Raw genomic sequence first — 15362 nt, forward strand, 5'->3', positions numbered from 1 at the left:
TTATTTTTTTTTAAATGTTTTTTTTTTTACTTCGGTCTCTAATTCTGACCGAAGCATCATTTGTTGATCAAAAATACAGAGTGATAACATTAACAGCATGAAATATCACTTATTTACTAACAAACATACAAAGGAGAAAATTAGGGCGAGAATTTTTTTGTTAATCTGCAATTAAACTTGTTTTATAAAAATTATAATTTAAATGTTACATTTCTGTTGGAAGAAAAGAATAAACATTTTAAGAGTAACATCTTTTATTAAGTCAACCATTAGATCATATTTTCCACATTGTAATAAAAGAGCTAGACCATTTTACTACTTCATGTTAATTTCAAAAGTTGAATTCAAAACTGTAGCGCAAGAGTACAAATCACTGTGGAGGTTTGATATTTGTACAGAATAAGCCAAGGACGACAACAGTTAAAATTTCAACAAATAACACAGAAAACCATCTTTACATGAAGGTATTCACTGCAAGTCAATTTTCTACAGAATATTTTGTGCAAACGGACACTGGCTTAGTCAGAGCTCAAACTCATAACATGGGAAGTGACACCTGAAACACACCACCAGCCAATTCTAATCATTTCAGAATAAACTGAAAAAAACAAAATTATATATATATATATAAAACAACTCCAATTTACTCTGAGAACACAGTGATAATTTCATTAAAACTTTAGTTATAAACTAATAGTTTGTCCTGAAAACAGAAAATACATCAGACTGTCCACTTGTGAAGCCACCAATGTTTCTTTCATTTTACTATTAATATAGCACAAGTGTGCAATAAACGCATATTGGTATTTTATGATGCAGTCTTAAAGTGAAGTAGAGGGTTCAGCAAACCTACTGCCAAACACAGGGTCAGTAATGCTGGTGTGTGAAGGGCTCCAGTCAGAGCACAAGCAGTCCTTGAGCGCCCCCTCCTGATGTGATCTGTGACCAGCTGAGTGCTACAGCAGTGGATCAGAAAGGCCGCTGCAGGAAGGAGAACGGGGGCGAGCCAACGCTCCGCGGACTGTGAAGATGAGAGTCATAAGAGCCCGGAGTCATGCCCACTACCAAATCACCCTGAGGAGTTTCTCCATGCAGAAAGTCATCTTCCTCCTCCATAGACCCCTGTGAGAAAAGATCACAGTGTTACAGGATATTCTCTGAAGAGGCAAAACTACTGCCATGAGCCAAAACGAGTCAGTTTTCTTATGATGGCTTAAAAAAAAGTGTGCATGAATTTGCAAACAAAATTAAACTAAAAAAGACAAAATATTTGAAATATTGAAATGGTCTTTGTAGCCACTGTGAATGTGCATCACCGTTATCACTTGCTTCTTGGGCACATCTATCATACAATCAGACGGCTCCTCCCACACCTGATAGATTGGCTCAATGAGTTTTCCAGAGCTGTTGTGCAAAATAAATAAGAAATGATTTTTAGTGAACTGGCGTTCCACGGCTGAGTTTGACAGGAATGAGCAGGAATTTGTTACCTTTTCAGGAGATACGGATCAAAAGGGAAGAAGGTATCCAGAGGGTTTGTGTTAGTGGACACCGAGTTTCCGCCCGTTGAACAGCTCACCACTGGCAACAGGTTCCGGTTGTTTCGCTCAATGATGGTGTAACAGAAGACGAGCTGGTACTTCCTGCCAACAGATGGGTGGGATTTCCCTCATTTGTCATGCTTTTATTTCATGCAGTTTTGTAAGCCGATGATCGATGTGTTGTGCTGTACCTGGTGATAGCTGCAAACATGTTGGTGACAGCAGGTAGACAGACTCTCAGCGGGTTGAGCTGGCACATCACTATACGCTCCAGATTCAAGCCCTGGAGATACGCCAACCCTGCAGAAGAGTCGAGGTCAATTGACACAGAAAATGAGAAGTCTGGTCAAATGCTTTTGTATTCATGTTAGTTTTCATTTCATTAAAAGGTTTTTGTAAAAAAAAATATAATAATTATTTTATGACAAATTTTTTTTTATTAAATATTATGAAATATTAATTTAAGGCATATTTGTTAAGAGTTTAATTGTACATTTAAATACTGAGTAATATTAGTAATATGTACTACTGCAGTGTTAAGTTTATGATTGGAGGTTTCGTTTAGGGTTAGTTTCACGTAATTACGCATAATTTACTGTAATTACTATAGTAAGTACATGTAACAAGGACACTAAAATAAAGAGTTAATATTAGTGCGGTCAAACCATGAATCGCATCCAAAATAAAAGTTCTTATTTACATAATATATGCGTGTGTACTGTGTATATTTATTATGTACTGTATATATATATATATATAAAAACACACAAGCATGTATAAATTTAAGAAAATGTGTTTGTATTTGTTAATATATTAAACATACTGGTAAAAAAAATAGCCTGTATATCCTGAATGCACAATAACTTGCTTTAGATAAAAGTGTCTGTTATATGCATAAATGTAAATATATTTATATATGATCTAATTTATATGAATATAAATATACACACGTAAATGCATGTAAATATTTTCTAAATATATGCTGTATGTGTGTGTCTTTATATAAATATAATAAATATACACAGTACACATACATATATAAACAAAAACTTTTATTTTGGATGCGATTAATTGTTTGAAAGCAGTATTTAATATTAATTTTAATTTGAAATTATTAATTAAAATGTTGTTGTGGCATCACACAACATTTTACACCCTGAACTGACCTTTTCTTGCTGTAAAAAGTATGAAAGTTTTTTTCTTTTGTGCATGCTGGTTGGAGTCAGACCACCAACTTTTTTAAATATATATATATATATTAAGCAGTGAAATATTTTTGTTAAAATACTTTTTATAAGAAATATTTATAAAACATGCCAAATTAAGTTTATTATTATTATTATTTATGACCCCCCCCCCCCCCCCAAATACTTGAATGAAATGGAAATTCAGTAATAAAATACAAATTCATAAGTGGTCACTGTTTGCACGATTACTTTAATAAATTAGAAGATCAGGGCAAAACAATTGTGTAACTGACCCAGACTTGAAACAAGCGAAAAAGGTTTCAGCATCTCAAATGATTTTGACACCTGTGCTTCACGTATAAACAGGTCAATTCCACATGTACTGACCTTTCTTCATATTGCCCTCCAGAATGGCATTGTGTCTGAAGATGAGTGTGTAAAACACAGCCTGGCAAGCTGTATAAAAAGGGCCGTGCAGATTGACGTCACAGAATGCTTTGGATCCAGCGTCCTGACTGTCAATGTAAAGGTGCAACCAGGGAACCAGCAGGTCCAGACAGGCCTTGACTGTCCTGTGGAAGAGAGGAAACTCTACAGCTCCAGTTTTGACATCTAGGTTTCAAACCATGTGTATCTGCGTCCAGTCAACCCTTTTTCTTTTCCAGACAACAACAAAGAGACATTAATGTTTAATTAATTAATCGTGGTCACAAACCACTGCCAGGAAAGATGATTAAATATTGAACTCTGTTGCATTAGATAGAATAAAACTGCATGATAAAGGTCACATACGATACTGGCAAAAACTTGGCTCTTGCCAAGAAGCTGCCCATGTATCCAGCAGCTGCTTGTCTCAGGATGGAGGGCTGGTTGGGGGCTTGTAACATCTTCCATAAGTGATCCAAAAAAGCTTCAGCCAACCCCTAAACAAAGAGATTAGAGTTAAGCTTCAGTTTATGTTTGTTTCTTTGAGAATGAGTGAGAGTTGGGAACCCACCAGGCGGAAGCTGCACAGGTAGAACATGTAGTACTGCACGTGACAGGAGGCGTGAGTGGGGAGCACCACCTTATCAAACACCCACATCAGGTCTCTGTATACAGCTTTGGTTTTCTCAAGATCTAATGAGCCTAATGAGATTGAAACAATGATTAAAAAAAGATTATATATTTAAAAAAATTAAGATAAAAAGTTCAGTTAAAAATGCACCATTAATGAATTACGTTTAATGCCTGTGCATTTTTAAGCACTTCTTTACATGCAAGTATAACCACACTGGCTAACACAACAATTACACACAGACTACTGTTCAAAAGATCTCTGGACATTCTTCAATGTCTTGTATGCTCATTATTGATGTATTTATTTTCTGAAATATACAGTAAAAATGGTAATATTGTGAAATATTGTTCCTATTTAAAATTACTAGGGATGCACGATAATATCGGCACAACATCGGTATCGGCCGATAAAAGCTTAAAATGACAATTATCGGTATCGGCCGATATGAATATTTCTGCCGATGAGCCAAACCGATATTCTCCAAGTGAAATAATTGACCTGTTTTTCAGATGTGAATGTCTGTCTACATTTGTAAAATAATAAATTGATGGTAGAATCAGTACAGAAGAGATACATGGATTTCTCTTCAGTAAAATTAAAGTTTAAATATATCAGTATATATTTGTATATATATCGATATCGGTATCGGCATCGGCCAAAATTATTTAGAAAATATCGGCATATCGAATATCGGCCAAAATCCAATATCGTGCATCCCTAAAAATTACTGCTTTCTACTTGAATATATTTTAAATGTAATTTCTTCCTGTGATGCAAAGCTGATTTTCAGAATCATTACTCCAGACTTCAGAGTCACATGATCCTTCAGAAATCATTCACAGATAAACTGATTTGGTGATTCTTATTCCTTTGGATGTTAAAAACATCTGCTGTGCTGCTTAATATTTTTATGCAAACCGTTATGCATTGTCTCTGTATTCTTTCAGGAGTAGACAATTTCAAAAAGAACAGCATTCATTTGAGACAGAAGGTGTTAGATGCATCCATGCTAAAATAAAAGCATTCATTCTTTCAAAAAAATCTTACTGAGACCAAACTTAAGAATGGCAGTGCATTTTTCGTTCCTAAAAAAATGACTTAATGTCCTAACTGAATTTTGATTAAACATTTTAATTAACCAACAGCCCTAAAAACAACTTCTATGGTTCATAAAATGGTAATATCCTGACCATTGACATGGCAAATGTCCTTAATGTAAGCCAGCAGGACAGACATCATTGTGTCCAGTCTCTCTGCGACAGGATGAACCATCACAGCTCCATCAGGTCTCGATGAATCCTCCTCTTCCTCTTCCTTATCCTCTTCCTGAATAGACCACACAAAACATTACATTAAAACGACTAGGATATAAATAAGTTACTCCTAAATTAGGGCTTAATTTGGTTCCTCATACAAACCGGTTATGTTGCTTTCAAATTTAGTTTTTTGATGCTTTTGCATCTTTTCTGAAGCTTGAAATTTCATTGCATGCAAAAGAGTGACTACAGTGCATTCTTCAAGATTTCACGATAGAAGGAAGGTTGTTTTTAAATAGGTTTTGCATTCACACGTTTGGTTTTCTGAAGTGTTTTGGACTCACCATGTCAAAGAGGCATTCATCCTGTGCTGCTCCATTAGCATCTTGCTGAGCTCCGCTTTCCACTTCTTCAATCTCACTTCGTGGTGCACTAACCTAAATATCAAAAACAGCCGTCAAACCGCCGCACAGCTGCAAAGCTTTCAGTACAGTGACTGAACACGAGTCCCTCACATCTAGCGTCAGCATCTTGCTGATGATGAGCTCTAAGATGTCTCTCCTCAGGTCAGGGATGTAGACCGAAACTCTCAACAGGTTGTGCACGTAACACTCCTGTGTGGACACACAACACGGCCTCAGAACAAATCACATCACGCATGCATTGTTATAGCCTTTCCACAGAACTCACAAGTGTTCTGGAGGATTTCTGCACAAAAGGGAACTTGTCGGAAAGGATCGGCATCAGGAATCGACTGGTTCTGAAGGAACAAATAAAGGGTTTATTAGTCACTGCTTCACTCTGCTACGCTTTGGGAGGCTTTAGAAGACACTTACGATGGAACATATCTTGCAATAAGCTGTAAGGCTTGATGACAATGATCAAATGTCCTCGGCAGATCTGTGTGGATTAAAAACGAAGCAAACAATGAATCATGGTGCAAAGTAGAAGGTATATTAATAGCACAGAGACAATTTCACTGATTGACAGGAATGGATAAGGACTGCAAAATGAATGCTTGCATTCAGAAGTTTGGAAGAAAATTTTATGCTGCTCACCAAATCCACATTTATTTAATCAAAACCGTAAAATCGAAATATTATCATCATTTTCTACTATGAAACATTTATTCCTGTGGTGGCAAGGCTGCCATTACTCCAGTTTTCAGTGTCACATGATCCATCAGAAATCATTTTAATATGCAGATATGATGCTCAGGAAACACGTTTAAAACATCTGTTGTGCTGTGGATCATAAATCCCAGTATACAAATACAAAACAAATACAATAATCCAAATTCAATCACAAAACAAGCAGGGGATATAAAAAAAAGTGCACCAACTTTCATCTTCATCATCAGAATCTGAAAATGCCACATTTCCTTCTTGGACTCGTATTCTCTCTGAAAGAAGAAGAAAACAAAGCGTTATTTCAAGTCATCTGAGAAATATGAACAGCGTGCGGCATTATCATAATAAATCTTACTTGGTGCAAAATTAGTGACGACCATTCTGAGACAGGCTCTGAGATAAACGGTCTGGGCCGACACCAGGTTACTCAGAAAAGCCAGATATTCTTCCACCACAGCCTGACTGCGACCGAGCCATGGCAGCTTCTGTACGGGGAAACACCTCTTGCATTAACACACAGTCAAAATCACCAGACTGCGGCTGTTCATCATTTAACGCAATAGTGTTTCCCTCACCAAAACAACATGTATCAATTGCTCATGATCTTTGCCAAGTTGAGTAACACAGCTCCTGAACTCCTGCAGCCAGTTGATAATCTGAGCGTCCTACAACGAGACACAACACACGTGAGAAAGAAGAACATTTGTGTTTAAAGCACAAACGTCAGGATTCTAATGAATCGTTTAGACTGATTCGTGAGTCGATTCGACTGATTCAATTAAAAGTGACTCAGCCGATGAAAGACTTTAGGGCACATAATACAGATTTATTCCCCGTTCATAGCATCTAAGGATTTTTTTACACATGTCTTGACAACACAATCTTAAGCGTGGAAACATTGAAATTGCGAACAACACTTGCCTTAATATCAGGATCTGAGAGTTGATGTTTTATCAGTTCATAATCACTCGTGTCGCCCTGTAGATGGCACATTAGACATGTCAGGGCATGTTTTACAGACAGTGACATCTCATTAGCTTTATACTACAGCGTTATTTACAATCTCACCTTTTGTAGCTTCGCTAATGTATTGGCAACTGTGCCTCCAAAACGCACAGTTTTCTTCGGAGGAGTGTTGAGAAAATCTCGGCCCTCAATTTCCATTATTTATCACTAATAATTTTACTCTGCGAACACAAAACAAAACGACGTTAAACTCAACTAACGGCGACTAAATCCGCTGCACCTTTCATCGTGTAACCTAAACGACGCACACTCGAGAAAAGACACAATTAAACCATAGAGGCTGTGTGAAGATAAAATAACAGACAATTATAGACTGCACGGAGTTATTAAACGGACTACACCGCGATTGTTAATAGATCACAACTCACCAAATAATGTTTATCTAGAAAAAGTCTATAATTAAATCCGGCATTATACGTGAGTATTATGTGAATAGTCACATGCGTAACCATGCCGAGCTCTGCGCGACCGGAAGTGCTGTTTTGTTGTCACGGATTCGGAAGTAGCGTGTTCAGTTCAGTTGTGCTCTAGAAAAGAAAGCTCTGCCACCTAGTGGTTTGAAGTGTGATGACTTGATGAACGCTTGTTTTGCATGCAATATTGACGTTTATCAGGCCAAGGGTCCCTTGATGAAAGAGAGATGAAACAGGTAGCACGTGTTATATTGTAAATGCAGTATGTAGTCTTAACATTACTCTTTTTATAAAATCCATTCACGTGGGATGTGAAATAGTTAACTGAGCTTTCATTAAACCTGAATGAAAATAGTTTAAAAACACTGTATCTTCTTTCATGCTCCACAGAAACAAGTCCCACAGGTTTGAAATGGCATGAAGGCGAGAAAATGATGAAAGAATTTTAATTTTTGGGTGAACTATTTTATGTTTAACATTTTATGTTTTATGTTTAACATTTTATGTTTAAACATTTTATGTTTAAACATTTTATGTTTAATAGGCTGCAATATTTTTAAATAAATAAAATTAAAAATAAATGTATGCATTTAGCAGACACTTTTATCCAAAGCGACTTACAGTGCATTCAGGCTAAAATTGAGCCCCAGGAACACTTTTTGATACATTTGTGAGATATCAAACAATAATTGGTGGACTCCTTATTGAAGACCACTGGCACATATATAGGATTTGAGAATTTTCATATGGTTTTGTAATGAGAAGGATGTCACAGAAGAAATGTTCTCTCATCATAAGATTTGCTCTGTTGGACAGGACTACAGATCTTTTCCAGATTATTTGGTTAGATTAATTGTCCAAAAGTTTCAAACAGGCAGTTTTTAGTGTTGATGCATGAATGCATCTGGAATCACATAAAAGGCATTTGAGAAATAAAGCTGTACATCCACCTGAAAGCTGGATATAAATATCTGGAAAACTGATCTGAATAGAAAGAACAATGTTGTTGAGTTAACCATCACACTGTCTGCCACCCATCTGGTTCATTTACACCTGCTGCTTCTAAACTGGTATGAGCAAACAAAGATAAGAGGAAGCAGACCTAATAACACTTCTCAATGTCCAAAGGTTGTTCACTATATGTACAAGATTCAATAAAAGCAGGACACTAGAACATGTCCGGGTTACAGTCGCGCTGTTTGAATCTCAGATATAAAACAGACAATTAAATGTAGGAAAATACATAATTGTTTTTATTTTGTCATATAGCCATTCTTGTTAGTGCATAATCTCAAAATAGCGTATAGTACAAAGCACAAAACACAAGATCAATCAAATCAACAACATGTACAAAATCTAATTAAATTGTAAACATTTTCACAAAAAAAAAAAAAAAAAAAACACAAAAAATATTCCAACAGTAGAGAAAAACAAAAGTAAGTTTAGGCAATGCCATATTGTCAAATATCCTCTTCTGTGACCTGTTAAAACAAAAATGAAAATGTGTAAACATTTTTATTGTCATTTAAAAGGTAGTCCATTTCTCTCTCTAGAGTCTAATTGTTTTATATATATATATATATATATATATATATATATATATATATATATATAGCCTATATATATATATATATATATATATATATATATATTCATAAATTATGAGTTAGGCTTATATATCAGTTGGTAAACAAACATCATATACATAAGCAGGCTACATCTTCTTACATGAAGGTACATCCATTATACTTTACTGTAAGTCTCCATTGTTTATAAAAGCTATTGTAAGTTTCATGGTTGATGTTTAACAGTGATCTGCTCTTACTTAAGATACAAATACTTCCTCAAAGTCATTTGAATGGCATGTTTCCTTTCTCTCACGCAACTTTAATATTAAGACAATTATTGAATCAAGAATAAATAGAGACAGTCATCATTTTCTTTTCTTTTTTACTTGTTTGTAACTTTTCATAAAACATTATTTACTAAACTGGTGAAGCTGCATTGTTATGATCTTAATCAGTGATGTAATACAGACAATTAGACGTAACTAAATGCTATCAACCTGTAAGTGATGGTTCAAATGGCCTGTGTTTCTGCTCTGAGGGTGTCTCCTCCGCTCACTGTCGCAGACACAGTGTTCACTTTATCCTGAGAGCCCATCACAAAAGCCGCTGGTGCTTGACTGCCATCTCTCCAAACTCGGGGCCCCCCACTTCTCCTGAGAGAGTTTCTGATTCCGCTCGAGAGGCGGCTGGAGAACCTCCTCACGACCCCGGCCAAACCTCTGCCCTTCTTCAGCAAACTCACATCGTCCTCTAGCTCCTCGGGGGGCACCTTGATATTACCCGTGTACCAGAAGACCCACCAAATCAGACTCAGAAAAATGATGATGGCTCCCGCATATATCAAGAAGTCGTAGAAAAATAAGTCCCCGAACACGCCGAGCAATAATATGATGAGCCCGAGCGCGTCGAAAGCCACCGCGAGCCAGAACGCGCAAGAACAGCGCCCGAGACCGCCCGGCGCTGCCTCCATCTTCACGCGCCTAGCCTCGGTCGCTCGGGACAGGTTAACTGCTTTTCTGAAAAACCAGCCGCCTGAAGGAAGAGTGTGGAAGGATTTGAAAGTGTTTTCGTTTGTTTCATAGGTAAGCGCGCTCCGTTAACAGTTCACCTGGAAGGGAGGGCGTGGCTAGAGCGGTGGGTGCGTCTTAACTACACAGACTCACCTGGATACTGTACACCTGAGCCGTGCTGAACACTAGCACTTCAGCTGTGCTCAAAATAAACCCTTACAGCCTAACTTCAACTGTATAGACGTACAAAAATAGCCTAACAGCTCGACTTACCCAATTGATTGATTACACTGATAATTGCCCTTTGTATTACAAGGTTTATGAAATGTTAAATATTAAATTTTTATTAAATATTCGTTAATTTGCATACATTTCTAGTTCAAAAATCTACACTGTTTCAGAATTATTGTTGAATTATTATAATAATTTTTTTTTATTTTTTTGGAGGTATTAGTCATGTTTTAGAAGGACTTTGGAGTAGGCCTATTTCATTTTTGTCACTCCATAATTCAGAAAATAGACAGAAAACAATATATTTCACATTTTGTTAGGGGAGTAAAATGTTGTATGGCCTATAATCGAGTAAATTGTAGGCTCTATGAACAAATCCCTCTGTAAAAACCTTCAGGATATAGACAGAAATAAATTTTTTTTAAGTTGGGCGTGTGTAAGGGCTACTGAAGTGACGATCTATGGCTCAGAGTACCCCCCCCCCAAAAAAAAAACTAATTTTGAGTAAGCAACCTTTAAAGTATTGTAATTGAAATCTATTGAACCAAACAGATAAAGTGCTATAAAAGAAACACCTTACAGTGTCTTTTGGATGTTTTTTATACACTTGTCTGAAAAAAAAAAAAAAACACTAAAACTAAAAGCATAAAATCTCAACTTGCAGGTGCATAAAAAAGTTTTTTTTTCTTTTTTTTTGCCTGCAGTGTCACCCTTAAAACATGTAGAAAATATTAAGCAAAAAATTATTTGTACAATTCAAATGTAGAACATAAACACATTTGATTGGTTTTTGATTCTAAGGCCTTGTGTTATCCAAAACAATATTTGACAGTCCAGCCCCTATATGTAGATTTCTGGTATTTCTGCTGTATAGTGAAATAAGTTCTCAATTTTGAAACTTCTTAATGTACAGAATCCAAGAGTGTCAATATATTAAATAATTTAAAAAAAATTGAAATTGTGTTAATATATTTATGTGACTTTTCACTTTGTAATTAATTGGATAAGGTTTTAAAAATATTTTTTTACTCTATAACAATTTCTTAGTTCCAATTCAATAAAATATTCTAGAGCTTGACGTACGTGTATATATATATATATATATATATATATATATATATATATATGTGTGTGTGTGTGTGTGTGTGTGTTAATAAAATTTCTTTGACCTTTTTAAGATTTTATTATTTTCCATAATTTTTCAGTTCTACAATTCACAAAATTAAATTAATATTTATTTTGTATACTTAGCTTTCTTAAATAAAATGAGTTTTTGAGGGAATAAATAAAAAAATAAAAATAAATGTTGGTTTGTCATAATCTCGAGGCCTCCTTGGATTTTTCCTGAGAGCACCTTGGGGGCCACTTGAGAAATGAAATAGGAAAATTTTATTCTGAAATCCTTGAATTCAAGTTTTTTTTTTTTTTTTTTTTGAAAATATATTAAAATAAATGCAGTGACCTTCAAAGTTCTGAGTGTTTTAAATGACCCATACATTAAATAAAAAATAACTTGCGTGTAAGAAATGGCAAATATTTGATCTATGGCAACTCTGAATGAAGCACGATCTGATGTTTATTCTCATCATTCTTTTGGTCTAAAAATAACATACATTTAAAAACCAAGATAAAAAGGCATTTTTCACACTAATATGCTAAAGTCATGACATAAATGTACACAATCCCTAAGAGAGTTTTTTTCTGTCCTGCTATCAGAGGTCATTGCATGCAGTGAGTGCACACCAGAGATTTTTGCCCTTCTAAGATTAGCAAGTGTGTGATCCTGCCTAATCCAACCCAGACAATCAGTACCAGAAAAGCTGTTTATCTGTTACCCAGCATCACCCTCAATATCTCACAAAATCTACAGTAAGCCTTTGCGTTTCACAATTCTTCATGGTTAAACCCCTCACCTCTTACATACACTTTCATAAAAACAGCGCCAGAAGAAACTGTACAACTCACCTACGAACAAAGTGAACACTACTTAGTCTAAAATAGTGTATAATCTGCAATATTCAATCACAACAAATACATAGTTCTATTACAAGTTTAATAAGATACAAATCTTTTTAAAACTGCATCCCTTACAAATACATGTGTATGTTATGTGAGTGAATGCATCTTTATTTATCTTTAGAAAGACAGTAACATTTGGATAAAACACTGCACAGTATGACCATTTTTTAAATATTTCAATAAATTAATAAGGTATTTGGGTTGAATGGCAACCTAACCTGGGGCACAAATGTCACAAGGCCCCTCCAACCCACCCAGTGAAAATCATAAAGACACAATGCATGTCCCTTCAGTAATAAATAAATACACTGAATCACATAAAACTATATAAAGTAAAATGGGCTTGTTCAACATAAATATAAAGTACTCAAATATGTTAATTTAATATCACTCTTAATAAGATTATAAGCGACAAGATTTATAAACACAACACAGCGTCAATGCTTCTGGGACTCAACTGTCCATCTGCAAAAACACAATGTTGTTCATGTGCGCCATTGTGTCTCTATTTCCCCTCGTCTGTACTGCGAGCTAGAAGCTGTTTTTTGGGGGCCATGATCCAAGCTAAGGCCACTGCTGCCGTGCCGTCCCCACTCTGTCGTGAGAAACATAAGAACGTGGCCCACAGGAACGCTGAACAGCCCATAAACGCTGTCCTCAGGTACAGAGGCATCAGAACAAAATTCAGAAACTGAAAGGAAATACAGGTAAATCAACATAAATAGTGATTAGATGTGAAAAATGCAATTCAGTTTAAGAACATTGACAAAGCAGAGGATGAACACGTGCTTATGGCACGTTTATCTGTGTTTATATATCATGTGGTGACAGAATGTGGTTCTTACCTGCATGAATGGCCAGTACATCAGTCCAGTCTGAAATGTAAAAACATATTTAAACTGTCAGCCATAAAAGATAGATGTTCTCAATATCATTTATTTTGTAATAAATGTATTTCTTCAAAGCGGAAGTAAGCCCATGCATGGGCGAGAAGAACGAGAAGCATAACAACATGCAGTAAACGGTAAATCTGTTTGCACTACAAACCAGTGTGTTCACAATTAAGACAATACATTACAATAATATGGTAAGACACACCAGTTTTTCGAGAATTTACAAATGGCAACGGTCATTTTAACAGAAAGAAAAAGGTGAATAACATTTATAAACAGAACCCTTCTGAACACAAACCTAATAAATGACAAATTAAAATGACATTTTATCTGTGGATTTTGTACATCATCTTTGGTCTCTTAAGTTGACACCTCCAAGTTGAGAGATTTTATATAGCATGCATGTAGGTTTTTTTTATTTATCATCTTGACATCAGAAGAAAATCTTGCCTCTATAGGACACAAATGGTTCAGAAAGACTAGAAAGGTATATGAGGGATTTTTCAACTTCTGTGCATATTTGATTTAGACTTCAGCAAACGAGTCTTTGTAAAGAAGTCTGTCCTTGGGCTATAGCCGGTACAAGATGACTTATTTTTAGTGGTTCATGAGGGGCCTACCTTATATGTATTAAAAAACTTTTCTCGCCAGTCTGCAAATATGTCCTCCTTGCCCTCCAAGAAACTCACACCTGTGAAGACAATGGATTCAGTGATTAAACCAACAAGTGTGTTATATGAGACTGTAATGGACATTAGTCTGCATCACCTGTGTAGAAGACACTGGTCGCCAAAGGTGAAGCAAAAGTTTGGTCCAAAATCAGTTTGCGGAAAATCATCCCGGCCGATCTTCCCGGGAAACGATGTTCTAAAGCTCTCAGCCAGAAGTAATTGAAGTTCCCCTGGAAGCTCAGCGCCACGATCGCCACGTTCCTCGTGTGCCTCCAGTCCATCTGATCTCTCTGCGCGATCACGCACTGATGCACGAAATCCCCGCCGGCGAACAAGCATCCGTACAGAGTCACATTACTTATCCAAGGCAATACCTTTGCTCGTTTGAAAAAAGATTTTCTCATGTTCAACAACACAGAAACTGCTGTAGGCCTACTTCGTAACCTTTGCAAATGATGTCGATGGACAGGAAACAAACCTGCAGTGACCTGACATTGACAGACGGCCGTAGCTATATAAGCTCATAAAATATGACCTTTTGCTCTTCAAGTTAAATGTTCAATTAAACTCTATTATTTCTAGTCAGTCTGGCTCGCTATTTTTTTAAAGGCACAATACATTACAGATCATTAGTTTGACAGCTCATTTGGACTCTTGGTGAACATCCTTCAGTTTCTAAACATTAGAAGATCATTACAAAGCACTGCCAAATAAAACAGAGATCAGTCGAGTACTTGAGTTCAGACCATCTTCTCTGACTTTAAAAGAGACAGCAAGGCAAAAATAAGAATTACGCTTCATTAATCCATTAACAATTAAATTGAAAGGTTCCAGCGCGCGTTCTTCCAGTGATCAGCAGTTTCCCGTAGCTTGGTCAGGTGCTCAAATCCCACATTAATCTGGCCGCGCGCTCCTGCGCCTTCGTGGGTGGCGCGCTTAAATCTGATCTGTATGTAATAAAGATCGACCACATACTCAGCAAGACCAGGCACTAGCTTTTATGTTCATGTCATCAACATTTTACTTAGACTTTTAATGCATGCACAATTTTAACATATTTCATCTTTGCTCTGTAAGGCTAATTTCATGTAGACTATGTGACGTTTGTTTGGCAATGAGATGAGCTCATTATAACTTCACCGAAAAATGCATAAATTTAATAGCCTATGCGTAAACGTCCCACAATATTGTTTTATTTGCCCTAGAAATCTGGTTCTAATATTCCTGGCTTTTAGCAATGTGAAATAATCATTCATTTTAATCGTAGATAAATTTAAATGTTAAACGCTTGGATATGTTGGACATTACTCAAATAAATATTAAAATATATAGGCCTATACATGTTGATACATTACTT

General features: G+C 36.0%; 2 protein-coding genes across 3 annotated transcripts; both read right to left on the reverse strand.

The window, feature by feature from the left end:
• Positions 1 to 236: 236 nt before the first annotated feature.
• LOC113084964 (RNA polymerase I-specific transcription initiation factor RRN3-like) lies at positions 237 to 7690 on the reverse strand. Its single transcript, XM_026255048.1, has 18 exons — positions 7569 to 7690; positions 7243 to 7361; positions 7096 to 7152; positions 6750 to 6839; positions 6530 to 6659; positions 6387 to 6446; positions 5881 to 5944; positions 5735 to 5804; positions 5560 to 5658; positions 5389 to 5481; positions 4979 to 5114; positions 3726 to 3856; positions 3521 to 3651; positions 3116 to 3300; positions 1733 to 1841; positions 1491 to 1643; positions 1317 to 1404; positions 237 to 1122 (listed from the first exon to the last, which is right to left on the reverse strand). Exons 2-18 carry the CDS (start codon positions 7336 to 7338, stop codon positions 970 to 972), a joined length of 1845 nt encoding a protein of 614 aa, XP_026110833.1. The 5' UTR covers positions 7339 to 7361; positions 7569 to 7690; the 3' UTR covers positions 237 to 969.
• Positions 7691 to 12044: 4354 nt separating this feature from the next.
• Positions 12045 to 14836, reverse strand: LOC113084965 (mpv17-like protein). Of its 2 annotated transcripts, XM_026255050.1 has the most exons (5): positions 14484 to 14836; positions 14103 to 14310; positions 13955 to 14025; positions 13287 to 13316; positions 12045 to 13132 (listed from the first exon to the last, which is right to left on the reverse strand). In XM_026255050.1, the coding sequence occupies exons 2-5, from the start codon at positions 14284 to 14286 to the stop codon at positions 12947 to 12949; spliced, it is 471 nt and encodes a 156-aa protein (XP_026110835.1). In that variant the 5' UTR covers positions 14287 to 14310; positions 14484 to 14836; the 3' UTR covers positions 12045 to 12946. The 2 variants fall into 2 exon arrangements, with proteins under 2 accessions (XP_026110835.1, XP_026110834.1); XM_026255049.1 differs by having other exon boundaries at positions 12047 to 13132; positions 14103 to 14835.
• Between the last annotated feature and the right edge of the window lie 526 nt (positions 14837 to 15362).

This window comes from Carassius auratus, unplaced genomic scaffold, assembly GCF_003368295.1.
Source record: "Carassius auratus strain Wakin unplaced genomic scaffold, ASM336829v1 scaf_tig00040976, whole genome shotgun sequence".
Taxonomy (NCBI): Eukaryota; Metazoa; Chordata; class Actinopteri; order Cypriniformes; family Cyprinidae; genus Carassius; species Carassius auratus.